The 26,656-nt window shown below is 36.9% G+C and overlaps 1 protein-coding gene across 1 annotated transcript in view; it reads right to left on the bottom strand.

Moving 5' to 3' along the window:
* Positions 1-7,183: 7,183 nt before the first annotated feature.
* TPK1 (thiamin pyrophosphokinase 1) overlaps positions 7,184-26,656 on the bottom strand; it is a 516,691-nt gene continuing 497,218 nt past the window's right edge. The window contains exon 9 of the mRNA XM_043968376.1: positions 7,184-7,977. Within this exon, the coding sequence (XP_043824311.1) occupies positions 7,847-7,977 (131 nt within the window). The 3' untranslated portion in view covers positions 7,184-7,846. The remainder of the gene's footprint in view (positions 7,978-26,656) is intronic.

The following is a 26,656-nucleotide window of genomic DNA, read 5'->3' as shown; positions in this document are numbered from 1 at the left end:
CGAGGTTTAAGTGACTTGCCCAGGGTCACACACAGAGTAAGAATGTTATTGCTTTTTGCTTCTCTTTTTCTAGATTGTCCTTCACTTCCATGTGTTTGTATTCACAGTTATCTTCTCATTTGTTTCTTTGGTGAGAATTGACAACATCTATTCAAATTTGTCTATTCTGCCAATTACATTGCAGATTGTCATGCTGCCTTTCTCCTATTTGGTTCTCCATGGTACTGAGAGGAGGGAATAGGTTGGGCAATAAAGTTGAGTACTGTTGTAAATAACTGGTGTTTATGTATCTATGCTCCCTGAAGAGATGGTGGGTGCTGGGGGAAGATGTACTGACTGACTAAGCACTCGTTAGGAGTTAGGGATTATTGGTTTTCTCTGCTGTGAGTTCACTGAGTTTCTACAGTCTCTGGATTCTTGGAATCATAGATCATGAAGAGAGCTGAAATTGCTTTAGCTCTGGTGCATAATTCCTATTTTGGGAGAGGTTTGCGAGCTTGTGAGGAACAGAGAAAAATGTCCTGCATCTTTTTGGTCCCATGATCTGGAAATCTCTCACGTTATTTTAAAAAGTCACACTGACAGAGTATTTCCATTATAAATTTGTAGCATGATTTCAATTCTCACTGCTACATGGCATCCTTTTATTCTTCCTTGACTCTTACAGGCTCCACAATTCTCTTATACCGCCCCCCTTTCCTCTTACTTTGATGAGAAAATAGGTAACACATGCTATCCTCTCACTTTCCCCCTACTCCTCACCGCAAAATGCCCTTATCTTTGCCTTTATTTCAGTCTCTGAGGAAGAGGCGGTCCTTTTATTTGTGAAAGCCAACCTGATCGACATTTCAACCAAAATGGTCTTCTAGCTATTCCATCTCCCATTTGCATCATCTCACATGTTGCCCTTCATCCATGGAAAAGATTGCTTCCTCTCCTTGTTCTCTCAAAATCCCTTACTCAGCTAGGAAAGGAAGGGATAACATGGCTGCCATCTCCTATGCAAATCTTTTTTTCATCTTCCCAGTTGTTAGCTCTCTTCAAGTTATCTTTATTTGCTTAAATCTGTACATGGTTTATAGACTGTCAGCTCCTTATAGGAAGAGATTATTTTGTTATTGTATCCCTAGCTCTTAGTAAAGTGCCTTTCACATACTATATGCTTAATAAATGTTTGTTTTGAACTGAAAGCAAAATAGACAACAGGAAATGCTGAGCAAGTCTTTTTTTGGTCATCTCTATCTAGGTTGTAAAAGATGAAAGATATTACTTCAGAACTGAAATAATGGACTCTATATACGTACACTTTCTTCTTCCATTCTAGTTCTGGCTGTGCCATTTTTTAATTTTACAAAACCTATTTGTAGGAAAGAATAGTTTCTTCTTTTTGAATGACTCAACATCTTGGTGTTGGAGGAAGAACTGTGAACTTAAATCACAGCTCTGTCTCTGGCTATGTGTCGTTAGGCAAGTACTTAGCTCCTCTCAATTTGGATTTCTTAATCTGAAAAATGGGACTCATTCTACTTATACTACCTTCCTCTATAGGGCTGTCATGAGGCTTAGATAGGAGAATGTCTATAAAGTACTCATTCAACCATTTCCTGGCTACATGGGACCTTAAGCAGCAACCAGTTTAATTTTCCTCAGGAACTTTCAGCTAGCTGCTGACCTTGTCTGTTAGCCTTTCCATTGCTAGGCTACTACCCCAACTCTTTTCTCTGCTTCATGTGCTCACTGCTCACGCAGCTATAAGAGACATTACTCCTCCATGTCCTTTATGGGAGGACTCCCCCTCCAAGAAATTTTAAAAAAAAGATAGGAGAGAACCAGCTGCTTAGCTAGGGAATGCTCTGTGTAATTAATGCTTGTACAGGAGTCCTGGGAAATGTGGCCCTTTGTCTATTGGACTACAATTTATAATTTACTAGGTGGTACGATGGATAGAGTACTAGACATGGATTCAGGAAGACCCAAGTTCAAATCTGGCCTCAGATACATACTGGCTGTGTGATTGGGCAACTTGCTTAATTTCTGTCTGCATCAATTTCTTCAACTGTAAAATGTAGATAATAATAGCAGAATTATTTTGAGGATCAAATGAGAAAATATCTGTAAAGTGCTCAGTACAGTGCCTGGTACATAAAAGCACTTACCAAATGCTTGTTTTCCATCCTGTGTCCTTCTCTCTCTTTGTCACCCTCTCCTTATCCCTCCCCCCCCCCCAAGGTTTTTTTGGTGTGCCTCTTCTTCCCTCCCTTCTCCCTGAACTCCTTTATTTATATGCGGGAATTCCACCAAAAGAATCATATCTATGGAATGCAAATTCTTTGTAGGTATCTCTTTTGTTTTTTTCCCTCTAGGACGTAGGTGCTATTTCCCTCCTCCCTATCACTTGTATTCATTATATGTTCTTAAAGTGTAATTTGTATTAAAATCACCTTATCTTATCTCTCCCCAGTAGATTTAACCAGTTAGGGACCCTGAACATAGTGGGCACTTCAACACTTCTTCAGTGTAAGAATGAATGCTAATAAGAACATTATTGGGCTTCAGAAGTTTGAGAAGAAAGAGTTATTAGCTTTTCCAGTAAATCACTAAATTCAAAAGAGGGTACTGAACCCAAGAATAAAAAGAGCAAAGTTTAATGACTAGCCCTGTGAACCTTCAAAGAACTTTTAGTTCTGGTTTGTTCAGGTAAAGCATTTATTTGGCATGGACCTTGTTGGGTTTCAGTTATCAAATACTGACTGAGCCTCTGAAAAGGGAAATCACTTCAATGTTTACTTTTATGCTTTTGTGATAATGGATATTGTAGACCATCAGTTATGTTTTATTCTGGAATGGGAATAAAGAAAAAGGTAAGAAGAGAGAGGTATTTTACTTTTATTTCTGTTCACTCCACTTCTCTTCTTCTTGGTACATGGGCTGGCACTCCAGTGACCCTTGTTTCCTGTCTGTCCGCTATCAGACATCTATGGTTCAAGGAAGACTTGAACACTAAACAACCACCCTGTGATATCCTTTGTCATCTGGCCAGGAACCAGATATGAGGTGTCAACCACCAACAGTCCTGACAGTGCAAATTTGTGCTTTGCATCCCAGACAAAAGCCAAGCATCATGCCTTTGTGTGTACACACACATATAGTGCTACCTAACTCAAATATATTCTCTCTTTTCACATGCATAATTCTATGAATGTGACTTGTGTAATCTTTGGTTTGTTAGTTCTAATAATGGAATCTGCAACCTGAATCATCCTTTAATCAGCTAGACTTCTGAAAGTATGAAAAAAGGACTTCAATATACACATATGCATGTGTACATAAAGTATATTTTACTCAAAGCTCAGCTCTCCTCTTAGGATTTGTCAGATCTTTTAAAAAATTTAATTTGTGCAGAATTTAAACCAACTTAGCTATCTGGTTCTCAGTTTATAACTCAATAATTAACATAGTGTCAGTTCTCGAATAATAGTTTTTCTATCCTTAGTCTTAGCTAGCACTTGTTGCTGCAGTCAGTATACTTATCTTTAGCAGCCCTCACCCCTTTCAGTTATTCGTTGATTCTCATATCATCATAAGTTCACAGACTGAGTTAAGAGATCTTTGAGATCATCTAGTCCAAACTCAATTATTTTACAGGATGTGGAAACTGAGGCCTAGAGATGTTAAGTGAGTTGTGTAAGATAACATAGATAATAAGTATTCTGATAGGATTCGAACACAGGTCCTTTGACTCTGAATCCAGTGTTCTGTCCAGTGTCACACTACAAAAAACATGGGAAAATTCAGTGCAACTTCCTAAAAATTTTGAAAGTTTCTTGTTAGATCTCATACCTTGGGTTTTGTTTTATCAGCTGGTTCCCATATGACAATTGCTTTGCTTTCTTTACTGGGCTCTGCTGCTTCCCTTCTGACTGTAACCAGATTAAAAACACCTTTTTTGGGGAGGGTGGGATAGGAGGGGTTGCTTACACTCCACAATTTTCTTTCTTTGGTGTCTTATTTTGGCCTCAAAAATTCCTTCTCTTTTGCTAAGATGGGGCAGGATTCCATGTCCTGTGGTGGGGTCAATTCAGCTGGGAACATAGTAAGACCAATATGTTTTGATATTTGCAAAGATTGGCCACCCAGAAGGTAAAATCAATACTGCTGCATCCTAAAAAAATAAAATAAAATCTACTTGCTTGGGGCGTTTGAAGTGGAAATTGGGTGAAAAGAAAAGAAGAAAAGATCTCTAAAGCTGCCCTTCCCTTCTCAAAGTAAAAAAAAAAAAGTTATTTTTTAAGTCATAAAAGTATTTTATTTTCCAGTTTATATAAAGATAGTTTTCAATATTTATTTTTATAATATTTCTAGTTTCAATTTTTTTTTCTCCCTCCCTCCATCCCTTGTCCCCAAGACAGAAAGCAATCTGATATAGGTTGTATATGTACAATCACATCAAACCTATTTCTGCATTAATCATATTGTGAAAGAAGAATCAGTACAAAAGGGAAAAACCTCAAAAAAGAAAAACAAACAAACAAACAAAAGAAACAGTATGGTTCAATCTGCATCTTGATTCCACAGTTCTTTTTTTTTCTGGATTTGGAGAGTATTTTCTAACATGAGTCCTTTGGAATTATCTTGGATCATTGTATTGCTGAGAAGAGTCAAGTCTATCAGAGTTGATCATCACACAATGTTGTTGGTACTAGGTACATTGTTCTGGTTCTGCTCGGTTCACTCGGAAGCAATTCATGGAAGTTTTGCCAAGTTTTTCTAAATCCACCTGCTTATTGTTTCTTACAGAACAATAATATTCCATTACATTCATATACTACAACTTGTTCAGCCATTCCCCAATTAATGGGCATTCCCTCAATTTCCAGTTCTTTGCCACCACAGAGAGAGCTGCTATAAATATTTTTGTACATGTGGGTCCCCTTTCCACTTTCTATGATCTCCCTGGGATATAGAACTAATAGTGGCATTGCTGGGTCAGAGGGCATACACAGTTTTATAAGCCTTTGTGCATAGTTCCAAATTGCTCTCCAGAATGGTTGGATCAGTTCACAACTCCACCAACAATGCATTAGTGTTCCAATTTTCCCACAGCTTCTCCAACATTTATTATTTTCCTTTTTTGTCATATTAGCCAATCTTATAGGTGTGAGGTGGTACCTCAGAGTTGTTTTAATTTGCATTTCTCTAGTCAATAGTGATTTAGAGCATTTTTTCATATGGTAATAGTTAACTTTGATTTCTTCATCTAAAAATTGCCTGTTCATATCCTTTGACCAGTTCTCAACTGGGGAATGACTTGCATTCTTATAAATTTGATTTAGTTCCCTATATATTTTAGAGATGAGGCCTTTATCAGGAACACTGGCTGTAAAAATTGTTTCCTAGCTTTTTTGCTTCCCTTCTAATTTTGGCTGCATTGCCTTTGTTTGTAGAAAACCTTTTTAATGTAATCAAAATCATCCATTTTGCATTTCACAATATTCTCTATCTGTTGTTTGGTTATAAATTCTTCTCCTCTCCATAGATCTGAGAGGTAAACTATTCCTTCCTCTCCTAATTTACCTTTGGTATCACCCTTTATGTCTAAATCATGTACCCATTTTGATGTTATTTTGGTATATAGTGTAAGATGTGGGTCTATGCCTAGTTTCTGCCATACTATTTTCCAGTTTTCCCAGTAGTTTTTGTCAAATAGTGAGTTTTTATCCCAGAAGCTGGAGTCTTTGGGTTTATCAAACAGTAAATTACTATAGTCATTTATTACTGTGTCTCCCATGACCAACCTATTCCATTGACCCACCACTCAGTTTTTTAGCCAGTACCAAATAGTTTTGATGATAGCTGCTTTATATTACAGCTTCAGATTTGGTATGGCTAGAGGAGTTCTTGAAGAAAGTATTTGTCAAACTGGGTTTGTCACTGGACTAGGTCAATGAAGAAGCTTTGATGAAGGCTCCCTTGTGGGCAGAAAGACAGCTCTCTTTTTACAGGACCATTCACTGGGGTGTGATCTGCTCTAATAAGATTGGTAAGTGGAGATGCAAGCTTGAGGCCGATCTGACAACAATCTCCACATGGAACTGGCATACGGCAAATTTTTTTAGGTAACTGAGCCATGGGTATCATTAAAACACGCCAAATACTTGTGAATAAATATTTTTATCTGACATCGAGATTGGACTATTGGCTTTCAGCAGTAAATAACATTGTATAAAAACTGTTCATTGAAAATCATCTTTATTGATTTTGAGTGCAGAATTGCATGCTAGTTCATGCGGTTCTTGTCAGACTCTCCAGTAGGCAGTCCCCTTGCTCTTCCCATTGTCCCTTGTGAATTGAAAGAGGCCAGGCACTAGCACTTGGAGCAGAAAGATGATGGTCTTTTTTTTTTTTTTTTTTTAGGAAAATTAAGGGGCTATGTATTCCTACCACAAAATGAGTTGAGCAGTTTTTCTTAAAGTTGTTGTGTATCAATTCTCAGTTTATTAAATACTATGGCAATGGCTGTGGAGGATGAGGAAATACAGTCTAGTTTCCTATGGAAGAAGCTTTAACAACTTTTCACTCTACCAGGCTTGTGATCTGAGATGAGTGTCACTGATGACATGATCAGGGCCTGTATTAACTCGCATATTCTTTAAGATACTGTTGAACTTAGTTCCTTGGAAACTGGACAGACCTTTTCATTTATGGACTCAAATTATCCCTTAGTTAGGAGGGTGACAAGAAGTTCCTTCTCCCCACTCCACCCCTGCCTTTTTTGTTCCCATATATCCATTGTTCCTATGCAGAGTCAGTCAAAATAAGTAGTAACTGTGATCTGAATCCTTTTGAGTGGAAATCCTAATAGAGCAATGGATAGCCATAGGTTTAAAAAGCTGGATTTGGACAAATAACGATCAAAGTTAGTAGGATGGTCCCCTGATATAAATTTTTTTCTTTGGTTACATTTCCCAATACTCTGTCTTCTTGCCAATGACTTGGAGAATTAATTCTGATTTGATTTTTAGTTGTTTCTGACCGTGATCTCACTTAGGATTTTCTTGGCAAAGATCCTGGAGTGGTTGGCCATTTCCTTCTGTAACCCATTTTACAGATGAGAAACCTGAGGCAAAGGGTGGTTAAGTGAATTGCCCAGGGTAACACAGCTAGTAAGTGGCTGAGGCTGGATTTGAATTTGGCAAGTTGAGTCTTTCTGACTCTAGGCCCAGTGCTCTATGTGTACCTAGCTGCCCATTCTGATTAAATACCTTATGTCACTGCATTTTGCCCCATTTTCTTGGATAGTAATGAGAGCTACTGCACTTTATTGGTTATGTGAGAAGAATAAAATAATGGGGGTTTGCAAGAAGAATAGAGTAAATTACAAAGTTTTGCTCTTAAGACCTTGCAATGTAGTTCAATGTGAAAAGTGAGTAGCAGACAACAGTAATGTCCTTTGGCGGAGGCTTGGGGGTAGAATCAAAAAGGTTCTTGAGAAGCTTATTAAGAACTTCAAAGAGAGGACTGTTGTTGGGAGGATAAGCAGAATGGTTTGGTGAATTCTACTGTGACTATTCAGATCTGAATTTTAGAAAGGACTGATCCAAATTTGTGTTTTAAATAAATTAATTGACTTTGGTAACATGTAACTCACCATTAATGTTTCCCTTCATTTAAAAAAATTAGAATCTTTCCTTTAAAATGTCATATCCTAAAGTGGAAGGAAGCAATTAATAAAAAAACCTCTCCCTCCTTCCCTTTCATGGTTTATATTACTGTCCCAATCCAGATGTATTCCTTCTGTTTTTCAGTCACGAGCAGATTAGGTAAGGCAGGGGTGGAATTTGAAGTGTCATTTTCTGGGTTCATTTTTGATGCCCATGGTCCAGATGAGTGGATGGTCTGTTTCCACTGTCACAACTCCAGAACCATCATAGGTATTTGAAGTGCTGACTAGGGTTCCAAACATGAGCACATCATTGGCTGTGAGTAAAAGATAAAAGAGAAAGGAGTTAAGGATAACTACAACAGATAATATTTGTATAGCCTTTTCTTACATACATTAACTCATTTAATCATCCCAACCTTTTGTTGTTATTCAGTTACTTCCTGTCCCCACTTGGGGTTTTCTTGTTAAAGATACTGGAGTGGTTTACCATTTCCTTTTCCAGTCATTTTACAAAAGATGAGAAAACAGTCTCAGAAGGTTAATGCAAATCAATAAACATTTATTAAGCACCTTCTATATTGGTAGGCACTGTGCTAGGTGTTGGAGAGACAAAGACAAATAGGAAAATAGTCTCTCTTCCCTCCAGGAGCATATATTCTATTTTGGGGGAAACAACATGCGTACGAATTAGTATATAAATCTAGATGTGTGCAAATAAATTAACAAGTCAATTTGGAATGGTGGAGGAGGGAATCACTAGTGGGACTCAGGAAATGACTTGCATAGCACCTGTATTTAGCTGAGCTTCGGCTTGAGTGCAGGTAGGTATTCAAAGTAGAAGTGAGGATGGACAACCTGGGCAAAGGCATGGACACACGTGATAGAATAGTATGTATAGAGGGCAGCAACTTATTTAGAGTCATACAACCAGTAAATGGCAGTGGTATCATTTGAACCCTGATGCCAAGTCTATTTACTCATTGCCATTTGTCTCTCAGTTAGTTCCTCTGATGATAGTCAACTCGGAAAACCTTTAGAAGTACTTTTAAAATGAAGCTAAATTAAACAGGACTAAAGTGTCAGCCATAGTGCTAAGGAGGACACCATGGTGGGATTTTTCGGTTTCATACAGATAGATGTTCATCAAAATCACATTGGTGAGATTCTTCATTTAGACCAAGGATTCTCAACCTTTACTGTGTCAGAGAAACCACTAGCAGGCTGATGAAGCCTGTGGATCCTTTCTCAGGAGAATGTTTCTAAGTGTATGAAATAAAATTCATAGGTTTACGAATGAAACCAAAGACATTGAAATATAACATCAAAATATTAAGGACAAAATTCATACCCTTAAGGTTAAGAACCCCTGCCCTGGAACAGCGTGAACCTAGAAAAAAAATAGTTCTAAGAGATTCCTCATAATTGAAATTCCTAGTCATTCAAGCTTATTAACTTGAAGTTATCTTTGACCCTCTCATTTCCCTCACTCCCAACATCTCCAGAATGTAGCACAGTGCTATTGAATTGGACTTATTGTCAAGTCCTGTTGGCTAACAACAACAACTAGCATTTATATAGTGCTTTAAGGTTTACGTTACTAATATTACTTCATTTGACCTCATAATAAACCCAAGAGGTAGTAAGTAGGTCCATTATTTTTCCCATTTTACAGATGACAAACCTAAGACACAGGTTGCACAGATACTAAGCACCTGAGGTTGGATTTGAACTTGGGTCTTCCTGACCCTAGCCCCAATGTTCTATTTGCTGCACCATATCTCCTTCCTATACTATCTCTTACATCTATCTGTCCTTTTCACTCACCTTGCCTAAGTATCAGTGAGGTTTTGAAGCTGTGAATCTGAGCTGGAAAAAAATGGTACCTTTTAAAGAAATAGGGCAGTTAACAAGAGGAGAAGATTTGGGAGAAGGATGCCAAGTTCCATCTTTGATATGTTAAGTTTGAAAAGCCTCAATGACATCTAGATGTAAATGTTGAATAGACAGTTGGGGATGACTGGAACTCAGGGCATATTTTAGGATTGAGTATATAGATCTGGGGATCAATTCATGAGAGGTGACTAGATAGCCATGGAAAAGCATGTAGCAGAAGTGAAGGCCCCTTGAAAGAACATATACATTGCAGGCTTCACAAAGCTATAAAGTAGCTTCACAAATAATTTTTTAAAAATTAAGCCTATCAAAATCTTCCTATGTTTACTTTCCAGTATTGTATAGGTCACATTTTGATATGTATGACATCAATTGCCTTAAAAGCACAGCCCCCCACATTTTTTTTTTAGATTTTTTTTGAGCATTTTTGACAATGTTGCAGAAAAATCAGCTAAACCCTGGCCCTAGGACTCAAATGACTCAAATGTTAACAGTGCAGCACTGCTCATTGGACTAGCTGTTGTGAAGTGGCCCCTTGGTCATTTAGGAGATAGTGTTGGTCCTGGAATCCCAGACTCTTCTCCCTGAGTTCAAATCCAACCTCAGATACTTACTATCTGTGCAACCCTGGGCAAGTCACTTAATCCTGTTTACCTTAATCCACTGGAGAAGGAAATTGCAAACCACCCTAGAATCTTTACCAAGAAAATCTCATGGACAGTATGGCACATGGGTTAACAGAGTCATAGTTGACTGAACAAATTGCAAAGTAGAATAAAAAACAGGAGAGAAACATATTTGTTGAGTTGGTTTTTGTAGCCAAATAATAGATGAATAATTATATGCTAGGCCCTACTCTAGGCTCTAACTAGAAGTTAAACAGATCTTAAAATCTTACTTGTTAACTCTGAACTTAGTGGCAGATAAGCATTCCATGATCTTTCTTTCACACTTGAGAAATAATTGAGAAGTAATACTTCTCAAACACATGACAATTCTTATTGATGGTTTAAGTGTAATTTTTTAAAAATCAAGTTTGGTGTTTTGAGTTTTATAGTTTTATATAGATGGCTAACTCAATTGATGAATGTCATAAAGGAGACAAAAGTTTTTGAGGGTCAATTAGCTTTGCCTTAGTCTATTGCAATAGGCAGTATCCCCCAAAAGCTAATGTAATGTTAGGCTGTATAAAGAAGGGATAAAGTATCCAGTACTTGGTGGTGGTGGTGTCTTTTTTTGCTTTTGCCTCGATCAAATTGCATCTGGATTTTAATGTTCAGTCCTGGGCATCACATTTAGGAGAGATGTGGATAAGTTGGGATGTTCATAGAAAGGCATTCAGGATGATGAAAAGTCTGGGGATATTGTCACATAAAGGTCTTTTGAAGAATGGGAGAGATTTAGCCAGTAGAAGAAAAGACATGGGAGGAAGGGTAGTGTTTGGTGGCCGTCTTCATACATTTGAAGGGCTATCATGTGAAAGAGGGATTAGATTTGTTCTACTTACATCCGAGGGTCAAAACTGAGTAATGAATACCACTTATGCAGTTGCAGAGACGAAGATTTTGCTATGTGGCACAGTGGTTGAGAGTGCTTGACTCTGACTCAGGAAGATCTGAATTCTAATTCATTCTCAATTACAAGCTTTGTGACTCTGGGCAAATAAAGTGATCACCACTCTCAGCCTCATTTTGCTCATTAGTAAAAAGGGGATCATGACAGTACCTACCTCACTGGGTTGTTGTGAGGATCAAATGATAATGTATGTAAAGTTCTTTGCAAAACTTTAAGTACTATATAAATGTCACTATTGCTTTAGCTCAAACTTCCTAACAATGAGAATGATCCAAAGATGAAAGGGATGCCTATAAGAGCAGTGGGTCAAACCTCAGAATTTTTGATGTTGTTGTTCAGTCATTTCAATTGGGTCCAACTCTCCATGACTCCATTTGGAATGTTCTTGGCAAAGGTACTGGAGTGGTTTGCCATTTCCTTATCCAGCTTGTTTTACATATGAGGTCAGTGAGGCAAACAGGGTTAAGTGATTTGCCCAGGGTTACTCAGATAGTTGTCTGAATTCAGATTTGAACTCAGGAAGAGGAATCTTCCTGACTTCAGGCCTGGCACTATCCACTGTGAGGTGGTCAAGCCAAAGTTGGATGGATACAAGTTGTAGAACAAATTTGGCTAGGCATAGGTTAAAGTAGGTGTCCTATTAGGACCCTTTTAAGTCAGACATTCTGTGAGTATGAGGTTAAAGCCCTTTGCCCAAGCTCATAAAACTAGTCCATAGCAGAATTACCTATGCCATCAGAATCTCTGGGAGAAGGGACAGTAACATCTGATGTTTATAGAGTTATATATAGAAAAACTACTTTGCAAACATATTGGTACATATAGAAATAGCTCATTAGGGTATGAAAAGGACTTTACAACATGATCTAATCTGATTGTCACAATATACCTGTAAGCAAGTAGAGCAGATATTCCTATCTCCCCTTTACAGACAGGGAAACTGAGGTTTAGAGAGCTTAATTAACCTGCTCATGATCACCAAAAACTAACTTTGAATCCAAGTGTCCCCTATATTCTATATCTAGTCATGTTTCCACTATAGTCACTTAAATTTCTTGTATTCCCTTCTTTTGCTCTCATTTATTATTTCCACACTCTTGTGAGAGTTAAAGCTCTCCTATCCCAGTTCACCCATTCTTTTTCAATTTTAGTTCCACTTCTAGGAGGGAAGGAAAGCAAATACTTGTAAGCCCTCCTGAAGCTATGCTTTTATATTTTCTCTAGGCACATATTATAAATAATATGAATGGAATGAAAAATTATAAACATTCTTCACGACTTTCCAGTTTTTTTTATCATATCTCAGATTTCTATGAACTGATTTGGAAATTAAAAGTTAAAGAACCTCTTTGCCATCTAAATGTCAATTTTTGACCTAGTTAATGAAATAGAAGTCTCCTTACCTCTTTATATTTTATTTATTTATTTTTTTTTGGGTGAAGCAATTGGGGTTAAGTGACTTGCCCAGGGTCACACAGCTAATAAGTGTTAAGTGTCAGAGGTCAGATTTGAACTCAGGTCCTGGGCCACTGCTCTGTCCACTGCGCCACCTAGCTGCCCCTACCTCTTTATTTTTTAAATCTGAAACTAGCATTAATTCTCTTAATGGCTAGTTAAATGCTAGTAAACCTAATGGTACTGGCTAGAGTGCTGCTGCGTTCTGATGTTAGCCTAAACCTGCATGAATTAAGGCAATTCAGGAAGATTAGGTGAAGTGACCTGTTTTCTTGCAGCTCTACATCGTAAACATGGATACTCTGATTTTTTAAAACTAGTTAAGTTCACTTATTTCTTCTGTCCCGGCCATGGCACCAGCATGTTTACCTCATGACAGCACTTTAGTAAGACAGCAGCATCACAATGAATTTTGGATGCCATGTTATATTTGGAAAGGACAAGCTGGAAAATGCCCAAAGAGATTTAACTAGGATGGTGTGGAGATTCAGAACTATGCCTTGGAAAGCTTGCTCGAAGGAACCAGAGAGGATGGTTAGCCTGGAGAAGACAAAACCTCAGAGAAAGAGGATTAAAGCCTCAAATATTTGATGGCTAGTTTTGTGAAAGGCTGAAACTTCCTCTCACTGGCCCTAGAGAACAGAATGAAGAGCATTACGGGGAGGCACATTTCAGCCGTAAAGAAAGAAAAGCTTCGTGACACTATTAATTGTCCAAAAGAAGAAACATAAATCACCCATCATTGGAAGTCCTCAGTCACAGATCGTTTACCAATGATTGTAGAGGATTTCCATGCTTCTGGCAAGGTTTACATTAGATGACCAGAACCTTTGAGATGCTTATTAGTCTCACAACTTAATACCAGTCAGTTCGGAAGGCCATTGTCAGCTATCACAACTACTAGAAACCTCCCTACATTTGGACTTTTTAATAATTAATTGGTTGATTCCCACTGTCCAGTTGTAGTTGTTTGGTTGATGTGGAGACATTATAAGATGTTGTAATTACGTCTTGGTGTGAAATCAAAGAAAAAAATGAACAATCTCCTATATGGTGTGCAATCTTACTACTCCCTGAATTAGAATAGTGAATTGTACAAAGCAGATGATTGTTAAATGTGTATGGAATAAATTCTTAGGTGGTATAATGGATAATTTGTGGGACACTTGGGATCAGGAAGATCCCAAGATACTAGTAGTATAATTCAGGACAAGTCATTTAATCTCTGTTGATCTCAATTTTCTCATCTGTAAATCAAAGTAAAGGTACTAGATGGCCCCTAAGATCTCTTCCAGCTCTAATTCTAATTCTATGATTATATAAGAAAGGGGTATGGTGTACTGGAAAGAACAATGAATTCGGAGTATGAGCCCATGGGGTCAATTCCTGGCTTCCATTTCTACTACTTCGGTGAAACTGGGGAAGTAATAACCTCACTGAAACTCAATTTTCCTATTTATAATATTTATAAAATGAGTTATAATGTCTTTTCGAACTTTAAAAGTTTACATTCTTACAAAAAGGAAAGCTGATTCCAGGAATTATTTATTGTTCTCTTTTGTGCCACTAGAGGGAGTATTTTACCATTCTTGGGAAACTTCCCTGAAGAAAGCACTTTAACTATAGTGCATCTAAGAGATGGTTAAAACAATGACCTATCAATTCATGATTCATTAATGAAAGCTGTTTTTCTATGCAGCCAACTTCTTAACCAGTGTGATTAAGAAGATATAATATAGAACTAATGACAATATGGGTAGAACCCCATTTAAATGCCTGTCATCATCTGTGAAGAATTAATCACTGAAACCATTAGTGGATGACATCATGAGAGAAGTAGAAAGGGAAAAGGGAGTCAAAGAGAGTCCAATTCAGGGTCAAAGGATAGGAAGTGGTAATCCAGAAAAGAAGACTCAATCAGGTATTTGGGAGGAGAGATTATCAAGGAAGTTAGGTGACTGATTTTATAAAAAGATGTAGAGAGGTCCAATATCATGAGAAATGATTGGGATTTAGCAATTGAGGGACCTATTTAGTAGAGTGTGAAAGGGAGAAGAAGCTGGAATGCAAGGAATTTAAGGAGAGGGGTGGGGGTGAGAAGTTGTAGGTGACCCTTTCTAGAATTTTAGTTACAAAAGGGAGGAAAATTAATAATAATTATAAAAATTCAAGGGAATGGTAGGGTCAAGTGTAATTTTTGTTTAAGGAAGGGAATGTTTTGAGGCATAAGGGAAGAGAAGAATAAATGAAGAGAAATTGAAGAAGAAAAGGGGAATCTTAAGGGGGCAAAATCCCAAATGAATTTGAGATAGAATCATGTGTTATGTACAGTGTGGAGTTGGCCCCAAAATGGAAAGAACCTCACCAAGGATGGCTTTGATTTTTCAATAGATTAGTTAGTGGGATGGGGTAGAGTGACGGAGGCTATATGAGGGAGTCAATGGGGGGTGGGGTAGAAATAGGAGCTTGATGTGTAGCAGTGAGAGCTCAGTGGAGATTGTTGTTGTTTAGTTGTGTCTGACTCTTCATGTCCCCATTTGGGGTTTTCTTGAGGTTTGTCATTTCCTTTTCCACTTAATTTCACAGAAGAGGAAACTGAAGGAAACAGGGTTAAGTGACTTGCTTAGGGTCACACAGCAAGTAAATGTCTGAGTCCAGATTTGAACTCAGGAAGATAAATTTTCCTGATTTCAGGCCCAACACTCAATCCAGTGCATCACCTACCAGTGGATTTGTAGTGGATCCAACCAGCATGGTTTTATGAAATATTATTTATAAAATGTGATATGTTTTCTTTTTTCTTTTCTTTTTTTTTTTGGTGAGACAATTGGGGTTAAGTGATTTTTCCTGGGTCATACAGCTAGTAAGTGTCAAGTGTCTGGGGCCTGATCTGAACTCAGGTCCTCCTGACTCCAGGGCCAGTGCTCTATCCATTGTGCTACCCAGCTGCCCCAATATGATATGTTTTCAAAATATTTTGCTTATGAAATGGTGGAGGAAATTCTGAATTGATTTTTTCATGATGAAAAATGCTTACAGCTTGTGACCTGCATTTAGATTTGGATAAATTGACCAGATGTCTCAATTTGTTGGACAGGTGTCAATGAAATGCAAATTCAGGTTGATTAGCTCATTAATCTGCTACTACAAATTAGCTCAAAGGATTGGAACATATCTTTTCTTCGGGCCAGCTCTGTGATCTAGGAAAATTTCAGATCCTGAGATTTAAGCATTGTTGAACCACTTTTTATTGCTGTTGTCATGTAAAAAATTATCCTTAGTATATAAAAAGGAAGTTTCCAAGCATTTCTCTAGATATTTCTTTTATAGTATTGTGTAATTTAAGATTCTAAATGCGGATTCTAATCTGTTCCCCCAGTTTTGGGGAAAACTGACTAAAATCACTGATAAAACGAGTTTAGGTTTTTAAGGGTTTATTGGAAAATAGAAAGAAAAAGATTGAGAACAGAATTCCAATAGCTTGGCATTCCTATCTTTCCTCAAATTTCCTGTGAAGTCCTCTGCCACCGCCACCACCATCAAGTCAGGAACCCAAAAGAGAGAGAGCTCTCTGCGCAGGCTCTCTTTCCTCTTTCCTGTCTCCTCCCAGAAAAATAGGAGGCTCCTCAAGTTGATTGGCTGGTAGCCTTGATAGACAGCACCCATGAGCAAAACGTCATTTCCTGACTCCAAGGAAAAGCCACATGGCTTTGCCCTCTGAGGCATTTTCCTCATGGCGGAGCTTTCCCACAGCAAGTCTCCAGTAGGTGGCATCATTCCAATCATTACAGTATAGAGAACTTAAAGAGACCATGGGAAATACTCCTTACAAAAATAGAAATATGTGTGTGTATACATACACACATATATATGACAGACAGGAAAATAGAGCTATGGGGCAACTAAAATAGCAACTCTTGGTGTCACTTTCTGAGGCCAACATGAGGAGCTGGACTTTTATAAAGCTGAAGGCTAAGCAGGAATAAGAATGAATCTGCAATCATGAGAAGTAAGGATTGGGCTAACAATAGAGTTTTCCCATGAAATCCTATAAAATTAGGGAGTATAATTAGTTTCTTCAGAGAGTTAAGTATAAGACAGAGGAATGAAATTATAGTTTGCGCAACTGCTGTACTTATATAACCCAAGGTTGAAATTTGAAAGAGACAAAAATGGTGGAGATTAAAAATCAAGATGCATAATGGGTTTTAAAGAGCAAATAGGATTTTGGCTCCACTTTGGACCTATGTCATGTGATGTCAAGTCTAGTGATCTTTCTACTACCCCACAATGATACTGTATTGAGAGAAATTTTATTTTAGTATCAATTTAAATTTCTGTCTCTTTGTGTCTGGATACTATGCTCTAACTTGAGCTATTTTGGGGAATACCATGGGAAGGGGTAGAGCTGATACTCAGCAAGTAAATCTGTTCTACCAGTGGGTAGATTCTGATACCCTATTTAAATGTTTGGGTTAGGCCATGTCTGAAGGTTCTGAGATCCTAAGACTATAAAAAGTTAAGTTTAAAACTATGATTCAAGATTGCTGAAATCAAAATTTAGAAAATGATGAACACCTGAACAAGTTAGCTAACAAAGGGGCAAAACATGTTAAGTGTCAGAAGCAGTGTGGCCTAGGGAATGGAATGCTTGACTTGAAGTCAAGAAGATTTGCATTCAAAACTTGTCTCTGACACTAGTTGTGTGACCCTGAGTAAGTCATTTAACTTTTATTTATTAAAGGTCATCCCTCTGACTCATAGCATGGAATTCCTACATGCCAGGTTCTTCATGCTGATGAAATCACAGATCTTTCACATAAGGATTCACGTATGATAAATGTGAAATGAGTGATACAGACAATAGATGAAATAGAAATTTGGGCAGGGGGAAGAGAACTGTTCTGGAAGGCTGTGTTTTACTGGATAGATAGTATTTGTAGGGGTTCAGTGGAGAGCACAAGGCAACTATTCATATCTTCTCTTTTAGATAAAGAACCTGTCTGGGGTATCAAAGATGAATAGGCAATCACTTCACCTCTCTAAGTCTGTTTTTATTACTTTTAAAACAGGGGTGCATAAATAAAGACAGATATAAACAATCAGAGAAATGTTAATTGCTCATGGTTAGGCTGAGCCAATATAATAAAAATGACAATTCTACCTAAGTTAATTTATTTATTTGGTGCCATAGTAATCAAACTACCAAAGAATTATTTTATAGAACTAGAAAAATAATAACAAAATTCATTTGGAAGAACAAAAGGTCAAGAAGATCAAGGGAAATTAATGGAACAACATGTGAAGCCTCACAGTTCCAGATTTTAAACTACATTACAAAGTGGGAATCATGAAAACAATCTGGTACTGGCTGAGAAATGGAGTGATGGATCAGTGGAATAGATTAGGTACATAATACATAGTAGTGATTGGCCATGGGTGTAGCTAGGTAGCTCAGTGTATAGCACTTTGGGCCTGTATTCAGGAAAAGATGAGTTCAAATCTAGCCTTAGACACTATCTGTGTGACCCAGGGCAAGCCATTTAGCCTTTGCCTTAATTCACTGGAGGAGGAAATGGCAAACCACTTCAGTATCTTTGCCAAGAAAACCCGATGGACAGCATTGGCATGCTATGGTCCATGCAGTCATGAGGAATTGGACATGACTGAACAACAACAACAAATGACCATAAGTGATCTAGTGTTTGATAAATCCAAAAGTCCAAGATTTGGGGCTAAGAATTCAACATTTGGTAAAAATTCCTGAGAAAACTGGAAGGCAGTTTGCCAAAATCTAGGCATAAACCAACATCTCACATGTTCATTATACAAAGGCTTTAAATAATTGTTCACACTATAAGATTATTTCTTTCCTATTTTGACAGAATATGTTAAAATGACAATTCAACATGAAATAATGGATTACAATTTGCTATCCCATTTTAATTATTTTGTAGTTAATTTTCCTCAAGTCATAGACTCTTAGAGTTGAAAGGCACCTTGGAAATCTCACAGGTAGAGAACAAATCTGCATATAAATGGGGATATATTTTTAAAAAAATCAGTGCTTGGATCTAATCAAATAACAGAAGGCTACTAGAAATGGTGATATTCAACTGTTTTTACATTTTAAATATGTAAAGTCTCCACTGACTTGAATTACAGAAATTGTTTGATGGTGTCCTGGAGAAAGCAATACATGCCTTTAAGAAAAATTCTGGACCCTGGGCAAGTCACTTAACCCCAACTGCCTCACTAAAAAAAAAAAAAGAAAGAAAGAAAAGAAAAGAAAAAAAAAGAAAAAAGAAAGAAAAAAATTCTGAGCCATTAGTTTTTAAAAAAATAAAAGTATTTTATTATTTTCCAGTTACATGTAGAAATAGTTTTCAACTGAGCCATTACTTTTAGATACTTTTTCTTTCCTGAAGAGTCAGATATTTTGCTTCACAGTCTATTTTGTTCAATCATACAGAAGACTATATAAGTGATGTACCAAAGACTCCATAGAATCTAAAGTTTTTCACTGGCCCCTTGAAAGTTTGGTGTCTATAAATCAGGAGTTGGCAGCAGCCTTTCATAGGAGACTTGCCTAATCTTCCTTATTCTCTGCAAGGAAGTTGAGGAATGGCAAAAGCCACAATGAGTTCACTGCCCTTAGGGAGGTGATTTAGTGTGAGATGACTTGTTCAGTCTCTAAGCAGTGGTTCAGTAGAAGAGTCAATTCACTAAGTATTTTGAAGCCCCTATGCAAGTTGCAAAAATTTCCTGTGGAAACTGGGCCTTCTAGGAGTGGAACAAATGAGCAGTTTCAGTGGAGTGGGAAAATGTTAGGACAAATCTTCCTCTGCAGGTATTATTTCTCTCTCAACAACTGTGATCATTCATCAACAAGCATTTGTTACAATTCAAAAAACCAACTGTATCTATGGTGTATGCAGCACTATACCTGGTACTGAAGCAATGCAAACTTTAAAGGAGAGATGGTCTTAGACTCCTGAGAGCTTACCGTCTAATAATACTACAAAGTATTACATGATCAATGAGTTAAAAAGGTACAGAACAAATGCATTCTTAGGTTTGAGGGGTATTCAGGTCTGGCTTTACAAATAGGTAAAATGTCCACTTCCTCACTTCTTCAAATATTGATTCTGCTACACGTAATTTATTCCATCATCATAGCTTCATTTCTTTCAGATTTTGACTTTCCAGAATCCCCTTTAAAAATGCAAAATTTGCAGAGTACTACCCTGTAATATGTTAATCACTCAGCTTTTGGGAGGGAGTAGAAAGGGGCAAAAAGTTGAGACCACCACTAGCTGAGAGCAAGAATGAGACCTAGATCTAGGGACTAAGGTGAAATGAAGGGTATGACAAAGCAAGAATGGGGAGGTAGGATACCCAAAGTAATAATAATTCACATTTCTATAATAGTATCATCACATTAAAAAACAAACTTTCTTCACACAGTGTCAGAACTTGAGGTTCAAAAAGATTTGTTTGTTATTCAGAATCACAATGTTAGTAAGTAGTAGAGTTGGTCTTGAACCACACCCTCTGAATTCACTGTCCTTTATATGCCCACCACATTGTCTTGTAGCAGACAGATTTTCTAGGGGATGGGAATGCTTGTCTGTGTAGCAATGTTCAGGCTGCTGTTGGACAAGAAAATTTTCTCTTAATTGCAACAATAGCAGAGGATGCTAAACAGTATTCAGTGTTACTATTGGGAGGCTAGGGAACCTCTTTGGCAGTTTAAAAAAGAAGAAAAGACTGAGTCTGGGCTGAGATAGAGTGCAGACAGAGGCTAGATGGTTAAATTGGATTATTTGTTTTAAATTTTAAGCTCTCACTGGGAAGAGATGGAATCTGGTGAACTTGCTTGATATAGTACGCAGGTGAGCATCTAATGCACTCTCTCTTTTGAAGATTCTCAAGGACTCCATCATGAAGCATGGCTTATATCCTGGGAATTAAAGTGATCTAGTATTGAATTATTTTTTTATTCCTCATTTCTTTCTAGTAACATGCATTCAATTTGCGGGCAGGGATTCTTGGGGGCATTGTTTTTGTATTTCCAACACATAGCCTGGTGTACACAATAGGGAGAAGGCACTTAGTAAATGCTAGCTGAAGCCTAAAACCCTGGTAAAAATCTGATTTGCATTTCACTTGGGAAAAAAAAAACAAACCTTGGTCCTTTTTTTTCTCTCTAATCTTATTTTAAAAATTTCAGGCTTTTTTAATGAGCTATAGAATTAGAAGTTTTTCTCAATAAGTATACACATTCCAAAACATAACACTTTATTTAAATTTCAGAAAATACATTTTCAGAATAAAAATGAATTGATTTAATACTAATTCTAATTATTATTTGTTGCTGCTGGTTTGCAACTGCATTCTAGGAAAAATAATACATTACTTTCTTGGTATGTTCATTGATGGTAATAAAAAAAGTCTGTTCTGCCTAATTAATTTGCCCGAGGAATATAACCTAGTCCTAGTTAGAATATATATATACTGCTTTGCCTATAGAATTAACTCAACTGCATTCAAATCTGAGAGTTTTTTTTTAAGTGGCTTTTTAAATTTTATTTTTAATTTTTGGAATAAAATAAGCATTTCCATAATACAATAAAAGTAGATTTTCAGTTTCATGTACAATCATTTATGTACAACTTGCTATGCCTTTTAGATATACAACAAAATTATCATGTAAATATAGATTTTTTATTTTTTCTTCCTTCCCACCCACTCTCTAGAGATGGCTACCATTAGACACAAATAGGTTTGTGTGTGTATGTAAAATTATTCTATGTATATTTCTATTTATCAGTTCTTTCTATGGATGCAGCTAGCATCTTTCTTCATATGGCCTTTATAATTAATTTGTGTATTTATGATAGAAAAAATGACATTTACTCAATGTTTTTCTTAAAACAATATTGCTATTTAACCCTCATTGCCCTGCAAAAACAACAACAACAATATTGCTGTGACTGTATACAGTGTTCTTTTGGTTCTGCTCATTTTACTCTTTGTTATTTCATGCAAATTTTTCCATGTGTTTTTAAAAATCATTTAGCTTATCACTTCATATAGCACAGTAGTATTCCATCACAATCATATACCACCAAATAGGCAGACTAGATCAAGAAACTTTACATATGAATTATAAAGAGATAAATGTAATAATCCAGATAAGTAAAGCAAGAAAGTTTCATTAGAAAACAACACTGGGTGAAAAAAGTTGCCTTGATTATCCAGCTAATTGCTTTTATTCTCCCCTTCACTTTTTATTTATAGATATTGGAGAAAAATACTAAAACTGTGACTTACACATGATGATGTAAAGGAGTTCTTAAAAAGAAGGATGTTGATTAATTGGGACGTATATGAGTATTTTCCACGTAGTGAGCATTGATAGATACTGTGAGAGGATGCAAAGGAAAGAACATTTGGTCCTTGTCCTCAATCCTGAAGGTTGAAAAAAATTAACTTAAAATTTGGAAAAGGCCACTCAAATAACACATCTTAGCAATATGTGTTAAGTGTGTCAATGGGATCCATTCTAGACTCTGGAAGGCAGCATGGTGTAGGAATAGTTACTGCCTGAGTGATCATATACAAGGCGTTTAAATCTACTGTTTTCTCACTCATAAAATCAAGATAATATCTGTTAGATACCTACCTTGCAGGGTTATTGTGCAGAATAAATGAAATAATTTATTTCGTTAGTTCAAATATTAAATTACATATACAAACATATATCTTTGTCTTAAAATGCTTTATAAATGCTGTTATTGTTGGTATTGGTCATTTCCTCTTTTCCGTGAGATTCAGATAGAAATGTTCCTGGGATAAGTCAGTATTCTGTTGTTATATTTTTATACTTAGTGTTCTATGGACCATTCATAAGTGGATAAAATAATTGGCTTTGCAGCTGACTAAAAGTATTAGTATGTAAATTCATCCTCCATGGATTAACTGAAAGAACCCTTGGAATGACCACAGTAGGAGTCAGGATAACAGGGATGCTACGCACTTCATTGTTTCCACATGATTTTTATTTCTTCTACTGGATCTCTATATTTTGAAAGCTTTTCATTCTATATAATTTGAGATTGAGTATTTGCTATATGGTACAAAATCTACTAAAATATTCTTAAATTTTTATGGCTACATGTTATATCCAAGTGATTCTGGACAATCCAGGCAGTGATAATAATATGCTTCTAGTTCAGTTTATTTGCTGAGCTCTCTGGGATATTCTGAGGTCTCTGTTGTGTAGTGTGGGAATGGTCTCTTTCAATTTGTGAAAGATAAAAACACTTCTGTTGGTATGTATACTTCTTAACACAAGGTTAATTCTTTCTTGTTAACCATTCAGTTGGTGCTAAATTTTTACAGCTTCCAGTCATGTGTTGCATGGACAACCATTTTCATGCATAATTTAGTTGTATACTAAATTCAAACTCCTTAAGGTTAAGTAGTTTCTGATGGCACTGTACTGATCCTGAATTGCCATCATGAGCTCCTTTCTCTCTCTCTCTCTCTCTCTCTCACCAGTGAGGGTTAAGCGACTTGCCAAGGGTCACACAGCTAGTAAGTGTCTGAGGCAGGATTTGAACTCTGGTCTTCCTGAATCCAGGGCCAGTGCTTTATCCACTGTGCCACCTAGCTGTTCCTGAGCTCCTCTTTTCTACAAATGAATCTGTATGACTTATCTATTACTATTGTTGCTATTCTAAGACTGCACTGGAAAACAGTGGGGTGAATGAAATATATTTATCAAGTTTTTAATCAGTGCCAGGCACTGGGCTCACAAAGACAGAGGGGATACAACTATAAAGAGTAAGAGAGTTCTTACCCTTAAAGAGATTATTTTTAATAGGAGAAGACATATTGTAAAATGTGGCCAGGGGAAGTGTCTAGAGGAAGCACAGGAATGGTGATCCACAGTCAATCACCATCCCTTTTCCAAAAGCGATGGTACTATTGATTCGATTACTGGCACTTTGGAAAGAGTGCTGTATTTAAAGTCAAATAACCTAGGTTCAAATCCAAATTATCACTGTATGACCCTGGGTAAGCTGCTTAACCCATGTGCCTCAGTACCTTGATCTGTCAAAGAAAGGGGTTAGATAAGATGACTTCTAAGGCCTTTTCCAGTTCTATATTGATAATCCTGTGAAATAGACTGAAAAACATAGGCCATGGGACTTTCATTACATAAAGACTGACAAAAATATACACCAAAACGAGAAGGAAATTGAGCCTATGAAATATGTATTACACTTATTCCAAGGAAGCATACATATATCCCTCAGGAAAAGAATGGGGGTATTGAGGAGAAATGCCAAGAACTCACATATCCCATCTTAGAAGAAAGGTACCCTGCCACTCTGTTGTGGCTCTCCAAGGACATACAGTCTTACAATGGACTCAGAGTTGTTATGCAGCTCTGAAAGTTATCCTGTTATCTACTTGGTTTTCTTACTGTCAATGTGGAAATGATAAGAACAAACTTTTCCCATTCATTGTTATGCATGCCATGAATTACTGAGGAAAAAACTCTGTTTTCTTACGCATCCTTATCTGTAGAAAGTGGCATGTTTTTACTCTTCTACTCCCAGAAAAAAGTGATCTGCTAAAGACACCTCACAAGGTGAGTACTCATCACCTCCTTCTCCTGACAACTAATCTTTTTTTGAACTCAGGTGACTGAGGATGGGCTATTATACTTCTCTTTGAAAAGTGGCTGCATTTATCTTTATCCTTCTGAGAAGTCAAAGTTTCCATGCCCTTGGACTGGAGCTAGAAGTCATCAGAAAGCTTCTGATGTTCAATTATTCCTACGTTTTATTCTCTGTCTCATGTTGTGACTCAGCCTGATGTCCGAAAAACAATTAGTCCAATTGAAGACCATTATTTAGAAGAATCAAAGCCAATTATACCAGTTAGAAAACGTCCTCCATGATTACCATCAAATGTTCAAGCTTTTTAAAACAAACACAAACTTTATTACTTCTTTATGTTAAGAGCGCTAATGCAGAGGGTCATTAGTAGATTCTTTCCACATTTCTATTATTGCAATTAGAGCTATTAAAGCTACTTTTTAAAAAGGAGGCATATTGATGTAAAAAAAAACACAGTCAAATGTGACTGGCTTATAATGATTATAGGCGGTAGAGCAGACTTGGTTTGTTCTATGAGAACATGTAAATGTGTAAGTCGGTCTAATATTCATACTCTTTGTCAATAAGGGCATTAAATGTAAGTTACTTGAGGGCAGGGGCTGTCTTTTGCCTTTTTTATATTGCTAACATAGTGACTGGCGCATAGTAGGTATGTAACAAATGTTTATTGGTTGATTGATAAGGGGAACATTAAATGAATGCTCAGGGGTGGGGGTTAGCTTTCTCTAAAATGATTTTGTTTCTTTTTTATTCGTTATCCTAATCGAAACTTGCTTTCCCTCTCTTCTTCCCCCAAAATACAAGTTGAATGACTCCAGGTCAGCCCAGCCAATGAGAATTTTACTATGATAGAGTGGGAAGAAAGCAGATACTTAGGGGTTAGGCTCAACTGGTAGCTGGGTAACCTTAGGCAAAGACCCCTTTCTGAATTTCAGTTTTCTCAGTTGTAAAATGAGAGAGTTGCAGTAGATGACCTGAGGTCCATTATGATTTTGACATTTTAAGATTTTTACTAACCTAGAGTTCTCATGCATTCATGGTGCATTAGCTGAGTCACCCCTCATTAATGGTCTATGGGTAAATTCTAATATGGGAGGAGATATCTAAAACTCATACTGCAAGTCTATGTTTCTTATTCTTCTTTATCACTATTCTAAGCTCTGCAACAAATATGAAATGAACCTGTACACTAGCCCCCTGTGGCAGGAATTCTTAACTTTGACTGTCAAGGACCCTTTGGGTGGTCTGGTAAAGCTTATGGGCTCCTCAGAATAATGGTTGTAAGTGAAATAAAATACAATGGATTATAAAGTAAACCAATTATACTGAAATACAATTATCAAAATATATATTTTTAAAAAAAGGTTTGAGGGGCAGCTAGGTGATGCAGTGGATAAAGTACCGGCCCTGGATTCAGGAGGACCTGAGTTCAAATCTGGCTTCAGACACTTGACATTTGCTAGCTGTGTGACCCTGGGCAAATCACATAACCCTCATTGCCCCACAAAAAGGAATGTTCACAGATCACAGGTTAAGAACCTCTGCTTTATGAGGGTGTTTTTTTTTTTTTTCTGGCTAGCTTTGCTCAGTTGCTATCTGTGAGTTTGGGGATAGCTAGCAGAATTCCTACTTAGTTCTCTAGCATAAGTCCTTCTTTAGATGAATAAAATATTCAGTGAAATATTTTCATCTTGATTCACTTTTGATGCTTTTGCTTTGAACAGTATTATTCTTTCAAACCTATGTTGCATATGTATGCAAGTAGGTACCCACAAAAATATACATCCTAAACATGTACACCACTGCACAGATTATAATAAGCATTCTTAATATTGCAAATGGGTACACAGATAGGGCTTAAACTTCACTCTTTTAAGAGAACAATTCAATACTAGTGGTCACTGTGACTTCTCATGGCCTCAGTAAATAATTAATATAACATATGAGTAGAAAGTAGATGCTTGCCATCAACCAGGGCATGTAAGATCATTTAGTATTTCTTTTAGAAGGCATATTTCTTGCTGACAGTCTGACCCTTGTCTTTTTGGAAATGCAGTATCTGATTTAGATCATGTTTATTGATATTAATAGATCTGATTTGTTGGTATCAGAGGCAATAAACCATTGCCTTAGTCTTTGTTCACAGGATCATAAAATAGAAGTTTGCTTGTACTTAATATATTTCATTTTAAGTGTATATATCATCAAGACCTGTTTTCATCCTCAATTTTTTCTTCCTATTGAAATATGATGAAGGTATTTTATCTTGGGAGCAGTTGGCACGATACTGTATGAATATCACAATGAGGCCTATTATTGAAAATAAACTACCTTTGATTTTTGCTTACTCTTTTGTTTTCAGTGCCTGGAATCT

Source organism: Dromiciops gliroides, chromosome 5 (assembly GCF_019393635.1).
Source record: "Dromiciops gliroides isolate mDroGli1 chromosome 5, mDroGli1.pri, whole genome shotgun sequence".
In the NCBI taxonomy this organism is placed as follows: domain Eukaryota; kingdom Metazoa; phylum Chordata; class Mammalia; order Microbiotheria; family Microbiotheriidae; genus Dromiciops; species Dromiciops gliroides.
Note: the sequence above shows the minus strand (reverse complement) of the source record. Positions and strands in the feature narration are given on the sequence as shown.